The sequence below is a fragment of the Osmerus mordax genome, chromosome 7 (assembly GCF_038355195.1).
Source record: "Osmerus mordax isolate fOsmMor3 chromosome 7, fOsmMor3.pri, whole genome shotgun sequence".
Lineage (NCBI taxonomy): Eukaryota > Metazoa > Chordata > Actinopteri > Osmeriformes > Osmeridae > Osmerus > Osmerus mordax.
In genome coordinates this window covers 13172273-13186770 of record NC_090056.1, presented here as the reverse complement: position 1 = coordinate 13186770, position 14498 = coordinate 13172273, and the positions used below count along the sequence as shown (strand labels likewise).

The following is a 14498-nucleotide window of genomic DNA, read 5'->3' as shown; positions in this document are numbered from 1 at the left end:
ACGGTGTCACCCAGTCTGCGAAGACTGAGAGATAACCCCTTAACAGATCTGTCTTACGTTTCCGTCTGATCACCAATGGCTGTAAAGTACATATATTTAAGCTATATGAAATGTCTATGGTTATGTAGAAACCAATTAAATCAATATCAACAGCTTACTAAGTATAGAACACTAAAAGATAATGCTAGATTTTTTGTATTCATCATAAAATAAGTATGTTTTAATGTACACATAGGTCAACAGTGGACCTATATGTCGGCACGTTGGTTGTTTTTGTTTTTATGTATTTTGTAGGGAAAGGCCTTGGAGATTGCGGGGTTTGAGTGCATGTGATGCCATTTTTTACAAAAACTGCCCAACACACTAACTTAGGTTAAGTAAATATTACCTGCTGTAGGCCTACACATTATATGCATTATAACAGCAAAATACCATGTTATCAAGGGAGGGTGTGAAACCATTCAATGGCATTGAAATGTTGAGCAATTTCATCTTCTTTATGAATATAAATATACATCTCTTTGACAATGAAGTGAATGGAACCTAATACTTATTCATATGACAATACTGTCTATTATATGGTTGGAAACAACAGAGATAAAGTACTCCAAACACGTCGGCAGATAATATGAATTAACCATAGTGGCCCCTACAGGTCAAGCAGCACCTTGCAGGGGCCATAGTTTCACCTGTGCCTGACACACCACATATCCAGACAACCTTAGTATGTTTTATTTGAGATGCGTGTGTGAGCGAATCCTATTTCCTATCAACGTGTGTCAGAACTGCCAGTTGACTGAGTTGTCTGAATGCTGCTGTTTTCAGTCCCACATCACCAGCCACAGCAAATATCTCCACGTCTGCTTAGTGCATTATTTCTGTACACTGTTCACTAAGCTGTTGGATACTTGTGTATACAGTATCACTATCCACTATGATGAAGGATACTGGACACCTCTCATTTGGATTCATTTCAAATTTATTATAAAAATTTCAACCACTACTGTAGCTGAGATGACATGATTCGTATTCAAAATCACACTTGAGTCAGTTTCAGTAGGTACTATAAAGCAACATTACATTAACTTCATCCTCAGAACATTCGGAGGAGATCGAACTGATTCCGTTCAGTCATTCCCAGACACAGATAAACTAATCTGAATAGAGAACTACTATGTCTAATAAAATCGCTACAATACAATACAAAATATCTTCATATACAGTATACAGAATATTGACTTTGTATGTTTATCTTTGTATGTGCAGAGTATGACCTGAGGGGAATTAGGAATAGCATGGTTGTGTATACCTGAATTGAAACTCTCCCATGTTAGGTTTAGAATGTGTTAGCATGAGGTTCTCTCCAGGTCCTCCTCATCACTCCAACAGGACGACCCATCTGTCCCAAAGTAGCGATCTCCAAAGTCACCTTTGACAAAACAAAGACACAGAGTGAGATACACTGTTGATAACAGGTTGTGATATAAGAGCAAAGATGCAAGGACCAGTGGTCACACCTCTGTGTTCAAATGTAGTTCAAGACCAGAGCTTCAGTAGACTTCAGATATGTGGCCCATGTGCCTGTGTGTTAGCTGGACCTACCTATCCCTGGGATGACTTGCAGCATGTTGTCTAGACTCTTGTCCACGGCTGTGGTGATGATCTTGACCTTGGGGAAGGCGTAGGCCACAGAGTGCACCCCCAGCTCCGCCATCAGCAGAGACACCAGGGCTATCTTACTCTCCTGAACCTCATGGTCCTGCACAAACACAGCGCAATCACAGCAATCAACATTATTATTGATCACGTAACTCCACCTTGTGTAAAGGTGGAGATGGTGACTTTGTCCTCAATAATTTATCCTATGTAAGTAGAGCCCATAGTTTTTCTTCTTTGCATAGAAACATTTTGAGTAGAAAAGGTTCAACCTTGGGCTCTATCAATGCCTACTTGTATTTACCATGTTAACATAGGTTACATTAGGGAGCTGATAGGTGGGTCATGTTCAGGGGTGTGTATGTCAATGGTACCACCCACCAGTAAGACCCGTACAGCCATCATGGCTGCAGCGCCTGTAGACACGGTGCTGTCCATCAGGATGACATGGTCCTCACTGATGTCTTTGGGCAGACGCAGGTAATGCAGCTGGCAAGGCCATGGAGAGAAGGAGGAGACACAGGGTTACCATAGAAACAAAATCAGGAAGGGGCAAATCTAGTTACCAAGGAGACAACTCCGTGAGGTGGAATAAAATAGAAATAAATAAGAGATTTTTTTGCATTTTTATTTTGAGGATTTTTTCAAGATACAATTCCACAGGCAATTAAAATGGCAAGCGGTGAAAATGAAGCAAACACATAGTCACGTCAGAGCGGTACATTTATAAATATCAGACTTCTCTTTCTCCCTCACCCGCCTACCTCTGGTTCTCCTGAGTCCAGGTTGGTCTGGATAAGAATCTTCCCGATACGGACATCCTTACACACAGCTCTCAGGGCAGGCTCCATGGTCTCCCCTGCCCGCAGGATAGACACCCCTGTGATCTGAGCACAGGAACAGGCTTAGCATGAGGATGAAAACTTAAAGGACATGATGACGGATGTTTCCCTCGAAGGAGTGGCATGGGGGTGTAACTCACCCCTTTCCCACTGTAGCTGCGCCCCTCATACTCCTCGCCTTGTGGAGTCTGCACCCTGCAGGACTGTCACAGAGGGGAGCAGAGCAGAGTCACACACATGCATGTCCCTCACCATGTCGCAGCCAAACACAGCATGTCATTAGGTAAACACGTGTCCAGTCAAACACACATACACACCTGAGTGGGTAGAAATGTTAAGGCATGCTCAATGAGAAGGCGCATCAGTCTCTTCGAGTAGAAGATGAACTCGTCTCGGCTAGTTTCCTTATTCCTTCATGGGAGAGGAGGAAGAGAAGCATAGGGTTGTTGATGAGCATCAGTACACAGAGCCGGGTCGGAGGTGCCATGTGAGCATGACAATCTGGTGGTGTCTAACCTGATGATGGTGTGTAGACCTTTGACCTGGGGCGTACTTTCTAACACACTGAGAGTCTGGGGGAGGGGCTGGGTCTGTTGGGCTGATGCCAACACAGCTCTGGGACCATGGATAGAAAGATAAAGAACGAGAGAGACAGAGAGAGAGAGAGAGAGAGAGAGAGAGAGAGAGAGAGAGAGAGAGAGAGAGAGAGAGAGAGAGAGAGAGAGAGAGAGAGAGAGAGAGAGAGAGAGAGAGAGAGAGAGAGAGAGAGAGAGAGAGAGATTTGTTTGCCAGGCATGTCATTTAAATAAACAATGAATCACAACTACAACATACAGTACAAGCTAGCTGGAAGGTACCATACACAGGAAAGATCAGGAGAGATGTTCAGGCTTACCGTACACTGAGCTCACGCTGCATAGAAGGAAACACAGAGAAAGGGAGAGAGAAAGAAAAGATAGTCTGAAGGAGAGACATACTGGGAAATCTCTTTATTACTCTGCCACAGGGTGGCGCCCTTCTCTGATGAATCAGAAGGCTCAGTGCAGCTGTTCCTGACTCACCTCCTCCAGCTGACTGTGGACATGCTGAACAATCAGATCAATGGCCACCATGTTACCTCCACCTATGGAAAAGAAAGAGGGAGAGAGAGATAGAGAGAGAAAGAGTGAGAGAAAAAGGGAGAGAGAAACAGGAGAGGATGAAGTGGGAACTGGGAAAAAGCCAGGCTGTTATTGCAGGGTTACTGTGTAGAGACAGTTCAGTAGTTCTGCGGATGTATCGACCGCCAGGCACCACCACTGACCTCTAGGCACCACTATGTCAGCCAGTCGCATGGTGGGCTCAATATACTGCTCGAAGGCTGGCTTCACAAACTTGTTGTACTGCTTGATGACCCCCTCAATGTCCCTTCCCCTCTCGGTGATGTCCCTGCGCAGTCGACGCACCAGACGGATGTCTGAGTCCGTGTCAACAAAGATCTTCATGTCTAGCAGCTGCAGACACACAGTACTGTAGCACTGAGAATACCTCTGACACTGTGAACTGGACGCAAGAGTGCTTGGCTTTTTCTTTTTGTGGACCTATCTTTGAATGTCAGAGGCCCTCTGTCTTACCTGCAGAAGCTCCTTGTCTGCAAATGACATGATTCCCTCAAAGATGATCACGCTGGCACCATATACCGTTTTCTACACCAAGGAGAGAGAATTTTGAGTTTGGTCCCCCACCAGAATATGCTTCACAGCATAAGCTGCTGCTCAAGTCCAATATTTAGATTTTGATATTTAGAGTGTGGTGCTGTGCTTACCCAGTCTTTCTGCCTCCCGTGTGTGGTGAAGTCATACACTGGGATCTTGACACTCTTGCCCTGTTTGAGTCTGCGCAGTGTGGCCTCCAGCAGCTCGAAGTCGAAAGCCCCAGGGTGGTCAAAGTTGTAATCATTACTGGCTGCCAATGTCTGCTCCTCAGGAGACAAGACCTACAGAGGACAGGATACTATCCTCAGCACACTGAAACTACAGCACATTCATGGAGATGGAAAAGGGACTCATGTCAAAGGAACGTCACCACTGAGGTGAGTGTGTATATGTGAATGGAAAACACTGTCCGTGTTCACTATAGGAAAGTTTGAATGGGAATATTGATATGTGTGAGTGGATACTTAAGGGCTGTTCTATAAAGAGAAAGGGCAGAGGGCATGCAAGGGATTAGTAGGCCATGTGGGACAGACTCGGAATGAACCAAGTGATTAACAACATTAGCACAGTAGGATTCTGGATAGCCTGAATCACAGGTTCAAGCCAACCAACTTAAGACACAAAGAATGACACTTGGTGCCTAAAGACCAACAGGGTTATCTAGAATTATGGAAATTCCATAGTAATCACTACAGTAATTAGAATGATATTAGATGGTGATTTGGGGACAGTCAAATAAATGTTAAGGTACTGGTAGTGTATCCTCACACTCGCACATGTATATCAAATATGTTCTGAACACAGAGAAAGAAAGCAGTGGGGCTAATTGGAACTGAGGCCAGGAGCATCCTACACATTCAGTCATGTCACCTTGTAGAAGGAGTCCATGGAGAGAAGAACCACCCAGGGCACATCCAGAACCTCGATGATCTTATTGGCCACTGTGGTTTTCCCTGAAGCACTTCCCCCACACAGACCTACACAGCCAACCGAGGTCCACGTGTTTAACTCAGCATCCATGGTATTGGATTAGCATTATATTGGTAACAATGGCATTCATTACCCACATACCGATGACAAAGGCCTCTTTGGACTGGGTGCCGTGCTCATCATACCAGGGGGGTCTGCCAGCGGTGTAGATGGTGCGTGTGCTGGTGCGGAGCAGCGGAGGCTCAGTCTTACTCAGGGACATGCTCTTCCTGCGGGGGGTGGTGATGGGGGGCAGGAGCCGGTCCAACGAGTCCTCCCCACTTCCACTGGAACAGACAGCAAGGGCAGGTAGAAGCAGGTAGAAGCACTACATCACCCTGAGCTGTTGATCAACACACTGGGGAGTTTGGCAAATGCTGAGTCATGCTATTACGAGTGTTTCCAAAACATTCATGTGAATGAGCGTATATTGACCTGATATTTTGTAAATAATGAATCTGTGCGAGGGATGTAGGGCTAGATCATTGTCCACAGATTAGTGACATGATATATGTAAACATGTTTGAAAAAAAGCTGTAAGAAAAAGCTGTAGTTCCCTTCTAGATGGAGGAGAGAGCAGAGTATAGAAGTTGTTGATTTCATCCTTCTGAGGGAGGCTAATCTAATGTTCTGTGCTGTACTAAAGCACAAGTTCTTACAAGCTCTGATTATAGTATTAATCCTACAGCCCTATTTACTATCAAGTAAAACTGAAGCCTAAATGTCAACTTAGTTTGCATACTTAGAGAACAGGAAATGTATCTCCTGTTCTAGCAAGTGGTTAAGACAACTGCCAAGCAAACGTCAGACAAATTGTTAAAAAATTCTTCCAATGAAATAACCCCTGACAAACAGTTAGTTCAACCACAGTGGCTGAACTCATGTATACCCACCATTCATCCCACTGCAACTATAAAACACCTAGAGTTGGGAAGCACTGACCTCACCCAACAGACTCAACCCACTGAGCATAATGCCTATTTATAGCCCTTACTTTGCTTGCCTGATCACAACAAAGACAGCATTCATAGTGCACAAGCTCCCTTTGCCCATAACAAATCTCTACAACTCAGAGGACATAACCACAGTAGATACAGGGCTCTTACCTGCAGTCAGGTCTGAGAGACCAGCAGCCTGATATTCTTGCCCCTGTGTAGTCTGGCAGAGTCATGTCTGCCTCAGAGAAGGACTTCCAACTGCTCTCCAGTTCAGCTTCTATAGGCAACTATCCCACAGTATCTCACAGCTGGACACTCTCACTAACATTCAGGGAGGTGTGTCACTCTGAAAGCTAAGGCAGTATACATTGTGGCAAAACCACTAGTGACCTACCCTGTCATTTTGAGGTAAGGAGACAATGCCCCAGCTACCTCTCTCTCCTTTCCAACTACAAATGTTCTGAGTTTAAGAGGATCACAGTAACACGCGGACTGCAGAGCGCTGTTTGGCTGGTATTTTTGGAGACCTATAAGCAAGGGACATCCTCTGCCGATCCTGTCCCAAGCGAGTGCAATAATGGTCCATGACAACAGACGGAAGCGGACTACCAAGACATGGCTGCCATGCTCTAAATAAATAAAATGCATAGACGGGGAAACACTGCTCTTTGCTGTTTGAGAGAGTTTAATAACGATAAACCTAAATAATTATAAAATTTTCAAATAAAATACACTTAGCAGCGACTACATTGACATAGTGTGATTATCACGTCCATAATTAATAATACTTATCGCCCATGTGAAACTGTAAGTATTAGATTCAATACTTCGAACAATGATCGGAGCAGGTGGGATTTATGGCGTATCCAACACCCGGTCCCTGCGCTCTCGAGGGGGAGGAAAACGAGGTCACAAAGCTTACAGGGCTACTGCCGGTTAAGACAGCATAGGAGTACTGAATGAGATCCTAAATTATGCGTTTGATCACAATAAGCAAATTGGAGAAATATTGTTAAATATCTATTTGAGACAAAGGCTACCTGTCCGAGCGCGATGACATCTTTTTTCCGCACTCCGTTTCCATGGGGATCCTGCGCCCTCAAAGTCGGTACTGGATGGCAAACGCCATGAATTCTCCGTAATCATTTTTACAGGATTGTGGGAAATGTAGGCTAGTTTCTCGCCAAGACTACAATTCTATGAGAAAACGAATCCATTCTGTTTCTTGCTTTAACATCCAAACAGGGCCACAATATGTTAATTCATAAAAACAATGTATTTATTTTTTCAGAAAAAAGGTTTGTGAACGAGATTTACTACAGATAAAGCAATAGAAAGAGAGAAAGAGAGAGAGACGTAGAGAGTTATATTTTAGCAGACTAGATTATTTAAAACATACATTTTGCACAGCAAATGTAGGCTTATGGGTGAAAACTGTGGAACCATTACAACTGACCACACCGAAAATGAACTGGAGCTGGCAATGCATTAGTTCCTTCATGTATGATCTCCACACTGTCAAATCCAAGAGAAATCCCTGTTGTAATGTGAACACAATGTTCTTGCTTTCCTTGTACTTCACTTTTCCGGCAGGCTACGGTTGAAGGAAGTCCAATAATTCCAGAGTATTCACTTCTTGTAGTCTGGAGTTGATAGATCTGTTATGATAGGTTTCCAAAAGAGCCTATAAACATATACAGGAATAGTGCAAGTGCAGTTTCACTATTATTGTGTACATTTATGATCACATTAATTATTTTCCCAATCACTCAAATTAAGTCAAATAAATGCTCATAAATACTTTCTTTCTTTTTCTATCTGTCTGTCTGTCTCTCTCTCTCACACGCACACACACACACACACACACCCACACACACAAGCCACGCACACAAACACACCATTTTCACCTCTGCTAAGCAGCTGCAGATTGCGTCCCTCTTCTTGCACCTGCAGTTGCAGAACCTGTTGTAGGAGCTCCTGTCTCAATGTTTCCTGCACTAACCCCATCCTCTCCAACTTCTCCCCATTCAGACGTAGCAAAGCACGGCCTGGTGGGAGCAAAGACATCTGAGACACTGCATACATTTGCTGTAATAAACATGTTTTGGTACAAATTTGTTAACAGTTCAACATGATCCTCAAACCCCTTGTGATGATGATGTAGGCATAGCTTTGTGTGCTTCAGATCACCCTGTTGCCATTATTACCTGTGATAGCATGGTGGGAGAAGGCCTCGACGTAGGTGAGGTAGTTGTGAGGACAGTGTTTCTTCAGCCATCGGCAGACATCTTGCTGAGTCCACAGTACTACAGGCCGGATCAGGCTGGGCTGGGTGGGGCTAGTGTGGTATATCCCATAGGAGTTACTTGACCGATACTGTAATGAACACAAAGACTATGAGTGGAAGGGACTTGAAACATCTGCATGTGCCCCGTTGCTGTATTTTTCTATAGTTCTTGACTTTTCCTCCGTACTGTTATCACTTTATGTGTGTCTGCTCTATCTTTGACCTTGGGTGTCTCAGGGTATGCCAGCCCACCACTTCACTCATGCTGAAACATATCCATCAGGCAGTGGGCTGAGACACCCAGGGGGCCTACCTCACTGTACATAAGAGACCACTTCCCTGTCATCATTCTCAAGCATGATGCATCTCAGTCCAAATGTATGAACGTCAGTAGAGATTCATTACTCCCTTTGTGCTTACACACTATATTTTTAAAACTCTGTACACTCTTTCTTCCACGCAGACGGAGGTGCCACAGAGCTTTATTAACATGTTAGAATGTAAGGAAGCACACTAAGACCCATTAATGAGGATTATCACGTACAGGTCCCCGTGCAGATCAAAACTATACTTCTGAGAGAAGAAGAACATGCAATAGTTCTGAGATGTTCTGCAATAGCTAAAGGTGCATACATCGGCTTTAGTTCTTGGATAAATTTAATCCATCCTAGAACCAAACTCCTAAATTTAGTAGTATGTAGTATGTGGAAAAGCGGGCAACTAATCAAATGAAGTCTTTCATCATTTATTCTATTTAAAAAAAATCCATGCCTCCAGTCTTCTCTTCTTCTCTAATCTTCACATCCTATGTGGACGATCCTACTTAAAGTTTTAAAGGTTGGCCCTGCTGAGCTCATGCCAAGCTTTATACATCAAAGTGACCAGCATCAAGCAAACAAATCTCTCTTCATGGTTTTTATTTTACAATAATATAACAAATGAGTGTTCTGAGGTGTGCGTCAGATCATTGAAAAAGGCCATAGGAATGACATACAGTAACAGACTGGATAAATTGTCTAAATTGCAGCATGGCCTTGACAACCTAAACAAAGTACTTCTGAATGTGGAAGACATGAGAGTGGAACCGCACCCTGTTTAGGGCCCTGCCTCTTTCTGCAGTTAGAAAGACAAAATAGCCAAAAAGCTAAGTCAATTCACATAAACTTGCATCGGAAACCTTTAAAATACTATCTAGTGGTAAGGTAAGGATGAAGAAACATTGACAGTAAACAGTCTGCATTCATATCTCATTTTCTCTACCAAACAAGCCGTTTCCTATTAATCCTCTTGATCATTCTGTACAGTACAGGATCACCAGAGTTGAGTAATTTATTGGAAAGTGCTGATCTCTTTTTTCCACACAGAAGAACACAAACACCACAGTCTGCCTTTATTCCAGAGAACAGGAACAAACAATATTTTCACTGCAACTTTGCCAAAGCTTCCATCCAGTATTATGAAACCCCCATTCATGGATCCTTTCATTGGCTGAAGACAAAAGCAAGGGCACATCGCAATAACAGGATTTAAAAAGTCAATTTTGAGCTCAAAAGATATGACTTTCTTAGCGACTGCTGTAAAACTGTATAACAAGGACAATTCACTTCATCAGATCATCAGAACCGGTAATTGGACTGTGCAAAATGACAAAGCCAGACCAAATTGCAGATGAATGGTTACTGAAACTATGAATGTGCTCAAGTGTTGTAAAAAGAGAGGCACACTCTCTCACAGTTATCCGCCAGAGCAAATTCTGCCTGCTTCACACCAGCCATTAAGTACTGTCCTCTATATAGCTCCCCTTAGCTTTCAGTCAACAGAGCATTGCTTCTGCTGTTCATACTGAGGGTCAGGTCTATTTAAACCACTCTAAGAGCCTATGAGTGCCCCAGATCCCTCTGGGGAAACGTCCACTTCCATTCTCTATAACAAAGTGCCCATTAGTAACAATGGACAGTGACCATGTGTCTGTTTGGTTGCTTTCTGAATAAAGTCTTTGTGTGAATGAATTAAAGAGCATCAGAACAAAGGTTACACGCAAGTCAATTCTATGATGGGAAACTAAGGATTTCTAAGACTGCTTTAAGATAAATGAAACTTGTGAAGCTGTCTTGTTTCCTACAGTAAATCCACAATAAAGACAAGAGCAAGAGCTAACTTATTAAAATCAGAAGGAAGTGCTTTGATTTCTCAAAGGAAACACTAAAGCACAGTTTTAAAGCGCAAGAGAAAGAGGCATGGTTTTTCATTATCTACCAGCAAGAGCAGGCAAAGGGGGCAAATCAAAAGGGGCATCTAACTAACAAATAAATGTTTAATGTCTAGATTAATTTATGCACATATGCTGAAAACACTCCAGACATGTTTGCCTCTATATACCAGGCACCTTTTAAATCACAGCAGGATAAAGGTACTCAACTGATGGCTCATCAAAATCCTTTGATGAGCTCAATGCGATGTTTTCTTTGGATTGGATCAGAACACTGAAGATCATGCACACAAGTGTTGTGTTATTGTGAATTTCCAAGGTGGTGTTGGTTCTCTACCTGGTGACCCTCTGTCCCTGGCTGTTGGAGTAGCTTCACAGTCCTCCCCCCAGCTGTCTTCTGACCACGCCCGTCGTGCCAGGTCAGGTTCCCACCTGTCCGTCGGCTCAGCTGGTGCTTAAAGTCCTCAGGCAGCGCCCTGTACTCCACAGCTGGACGGCAGAAACTGAAGCTGGAAGCAGCTGGACACACAGAAGGGGGCACACACTGAGAATTCGATTGTTGTGTACAATATCAACACATTCTGCAACAGCACATTCTGCAACACATCTCATTACCGGTTTTAGAGGTTTGAGAATCCTTCACTATCCACTGTTTGTGCTGAAAAGCCATGTTTCTGCTGACTATAACCTGCGTGTCACTGATGTGTAAAACAGTCTGGGGCCTTTGTCATTTCAGAATGATCTCATTACTGGGTGTTTTCAAAGAATAGCTTGGATACCTGAGCTGCTATGAGGTAAAATTCCAAAGAATTTCAAAGTCTGTACTCACATAGCTCCAAGGCAGTCCCAGACACACAAGTATCACAATATGGAACGGAACATCAGATTGTAACTTCACTGTTTGCAGTTGTGAGTTTCGCTTATCATTATAAGTAATCTTACTGGCAGACACACAGTTCCTTTTTTCCAGCAGGTGGGAATGTTATAGAAGAAAGTGGTACCAGAATAAACAGGCTGTTACTGCAACACACCCTGGCAGTAAGCCAAGGGTCATTACTGATTCATGTGCCAGTTGGGTAGACGTTCTTGTTGTGTTTGAGGCCATCTGAGCCGTGTGTGATGCTCATTTCAATATATTTCCTCTAATTGACACAGAGGGTTTAATTGAAATGAGGACAGCATAATAGATGGTGGAGGGGAAGATGGAATGGAAATGAAAGTCTTTGGATGATCCTGCTTTGTAACGCTCCTCTGCATCATTCAACAGCCCACATCCCAGACCTCCAGCAGAGATCAACTGTACTGAGGCAGCTCACTTTTCACTGTGAACATCAAGATTGTGCCTACCAACAGAACTCATTATAAACCTATAATGGCATTCGATTTGAATCCTTGTGTTCCACAGCACATGAGTAAGTCTGGATTGTGTAGGAGACAACGGAACCATGTTTCTTCCTTTGCACAATTCTTTAATGATGATGTCATCACGCCTGTGGACCAACGATCCAAAGATCCAAAGCTGTCTACATTCCACACACACGGTGGCTTGCAATGCATAAACTCAGGGAAAAAAATGACTCACAATTTCTGATATATAGCTATACTTACTTTTTATTATTTTAAAAAGTCCATGGCTAATAGGACACCATAAAGGTGCTGTCCATTTCAGCACCAGCTGACCAGCCCTGGTTTGTCAATTAACTCACTTTCCAAAACATGAACTGAGAGTAAGCTGCTCACAACCAGTTAGACCACAATATCAGACAAGCAGGCTGAAGTAAAACGGTATTGTTTAATTTGTCAAGAAACTATATTCATCAAGACACACTGCCTCATAATTATGACATAAGAAGTCAAAATGCAATTTAATGTCTAAATTACCGTCGACAGCCATGGCTCACGCTTTCCTTGTTTCCCCGTGACTGTTCTAGCAAAGGTAGCTCATCGTCTTCGATGACCGCAGTCAGGCAGGCAGAGAGGTTGTTTCTCACCTCACCGTTTCCTCATGCAGCCGGTTGTCCAAAACTTTATTATACCAACCACCACTTTATGTAATCTGCTCATCTATTTACTCCGCAGATATTCTTCCTGTAGCCTACGTCTGTGCCGTTGTGCCGAGAGCGCCCAACTAGTTATATCAGTTACTACGCGTGTGGTGAAGACTGTTCGGAATGCCCCGCCGACGTTGCTTGACTAATTCTGCTGGTGCGGTGTGTGTGTGTGTCTGCATGTGTGAGTATGGTTTATCTTGTCGTGAGAATCAGATGCAAAGTTTTTCTCAAGAGGCAGTTGCAGCGCGCTCAAAGTGCTGCCCGGGGCCCTATAATTAAAGCAGCCAGTGCAGATACTTTGAAAACAGGCTGCTGAAAAGCCAGCGCGCGGTTTACACGCGAAAGGCCAAGCAGAATGGGGGAAGCTCAACGTCAGGGAATTCCCATGTTTTTTTAAAAGAAAAATAGCTCACTAAGTATGTAACCTGGGGACCACTGCCATGATGGAGTTTTAGTGTAGTCCTAAGCACGAGACCCAGGGGGTGACCTTTCTGTAGCGGATCCAAGGACTGAGCACATACTTGCTACAGGATAAAGGTTTTGAGGACGTTAGACTATTAAAATAGCACCATGAACGAGTTATGCCATTTTTAACAAAGTGTAACCAAGATCATTTTAAGCTCTCCCAGTTGATGGATGGAATAACTATTGCAACTCTAGTTTCTAATGGATTCCGTGCCAACCAAAGCCACCAAAACACAACAAACAGATAAGTTAATTACAGGCCAATGTGCATGGGCACAGCTTTTGGCAACGTTACCATGACAACGGAAGCATGGGACTGATATTGGAGTGGGCACATGGGGGGTTATCTTTTAGGTTAGCTGGGCACATTTGCCTTGGCTAGAGGGTAAAAAGATGAAAGGAAGCCTTTTGAATTAACAGTTTCCACAGGAGAGAACATCAAAGAGCCTTAAATATTAACAGTACAGTATTTCTGGTGAGGGGCCTTTTTTTGTTATTCGGTGTAAAATTGGTCAACTTACTGTTGATATTTTTTCCAAACTAGAGCCTTTGACCAGAAACATGGTATTCTAATTAAGAAATACACGAACACACTGAATGCAAGCAATCTCCACTTGGCTGATGGAGGAGTGTTCTGTCATGTCTTCTTGAGATAACTGTGGATGTAATCTCCAGCCTCCCATTCTCTGCCACAACACCAGGGGGCAGTCTCAGCATTCAGGAAGTGGGTGAAAAAACATGAAAGTTTTAGTCAGCTGGTCCTCACAACAAGCACAACTTAGGGTTCAACAAGTAAATTGATCAAGATAACCTAACTCTGGAAAATGAGTGTCAAATGTAAGTGTTTGTATTCCCCCCTTCCCTCCTTTTTTCCCCTCTGTGAAGCGCATTGTGTTGCCTTCTTGTATGAAATGCGCTATATAAATAAAACTTGATTTGATCCACTGAGGCCTACAATTTTAAACCAGTACAACTGTCTTGAAACTATCTCACTAGATATCATGCCATCCCTTAGGCAGGGCAGACTTGACATGGTTGTTGATGGATCCTCTCATGCATGGCAGTGGGGTGCTCACATACTCAGACATCCCAACCTGCAGAGACTAATTTCCGGGAGGTTCCGGGAGGTGCCCCCCCCCCCCCCCCCCCCCATTGACGCAATCCGGACGCATGATGTACCCCCTCAACCTGCACCTATCTCTACCAGAAATGACCATTGGACAGTCTCTCGCTCGCTCTAAAAACAAAATCCCCGATTTCCGGGAGATTGTAGAGCATTTGCGGGCGTCAGGGAGCTGCTATTGAAATGTGGGAGACTCCCGGACCTTCCGGGAGACTTGGGATGTCTGCATACTATTTAGTGAGAGGTGTTCTGTTTCTACAGCCT

The 14498-nt window shown here is 43.6% G+C and overlaps 2 protein-coding genes across 2 annotated transcripts; both read right to left on the bottom strand.

Moving 5' to 3' along the window:
* Positions 1-1299: 1299 nt before the first annotated feature.
* Positions 1300-6332, bottom strand: uckl1a (uridine-cytidine kinase 1-like 1a). Its single transcript, XM_067239509.1, has 15 exons — positions 6268-6332; positions 5264-5448; positions 5063-5169; positions 4303-4473; positions 4112-4183; positions 3802-3991; positions 3560-3621; positions 3394-3410; positions 3015-3113; positions 2816-2909; positions 2639-2701; positions 2421-2543; positions 2038-2145; positions 1603-1759; positions 1300-1429 (listed from the first exon to the last, which is right to left on the bottom strand). Exons 1-15 carry the CDS (start codon positions 6330-6332, stop codon positions 1347-1349), a joined length of 1596 nt encoding a protein of 531 aa, XP_067095610.1. The 3' UTR covers positions 1300-1346.
* A 1132-nt stretch (positions 6333-7464) lies between these two features.
* On the bottom strand, positions 7465-12595 carry samd10a (sterile alpha motif domain containing 10a). Its single transcript, XM_067240585.1, has 5 exons — positions 12477-12595; positions 10933-11114; positions 8307-8475; positions 8007-8147; positions 7465-7783 (listed from the first exon to the last, which is right to left on the bottom strand). Exons 1-5 carry the CDS (start codon positions 12487-12489, stop codon positions 7761-7763), a joined length of 528 nt encoding a protein of 175 aa, XP_067096686.1. The 5' UTR covers positions 12490-12595; the 3' UTR covers positions 7465-7760.
* Positions 12596-14498: the final 1903 nt, after the last annotated feature.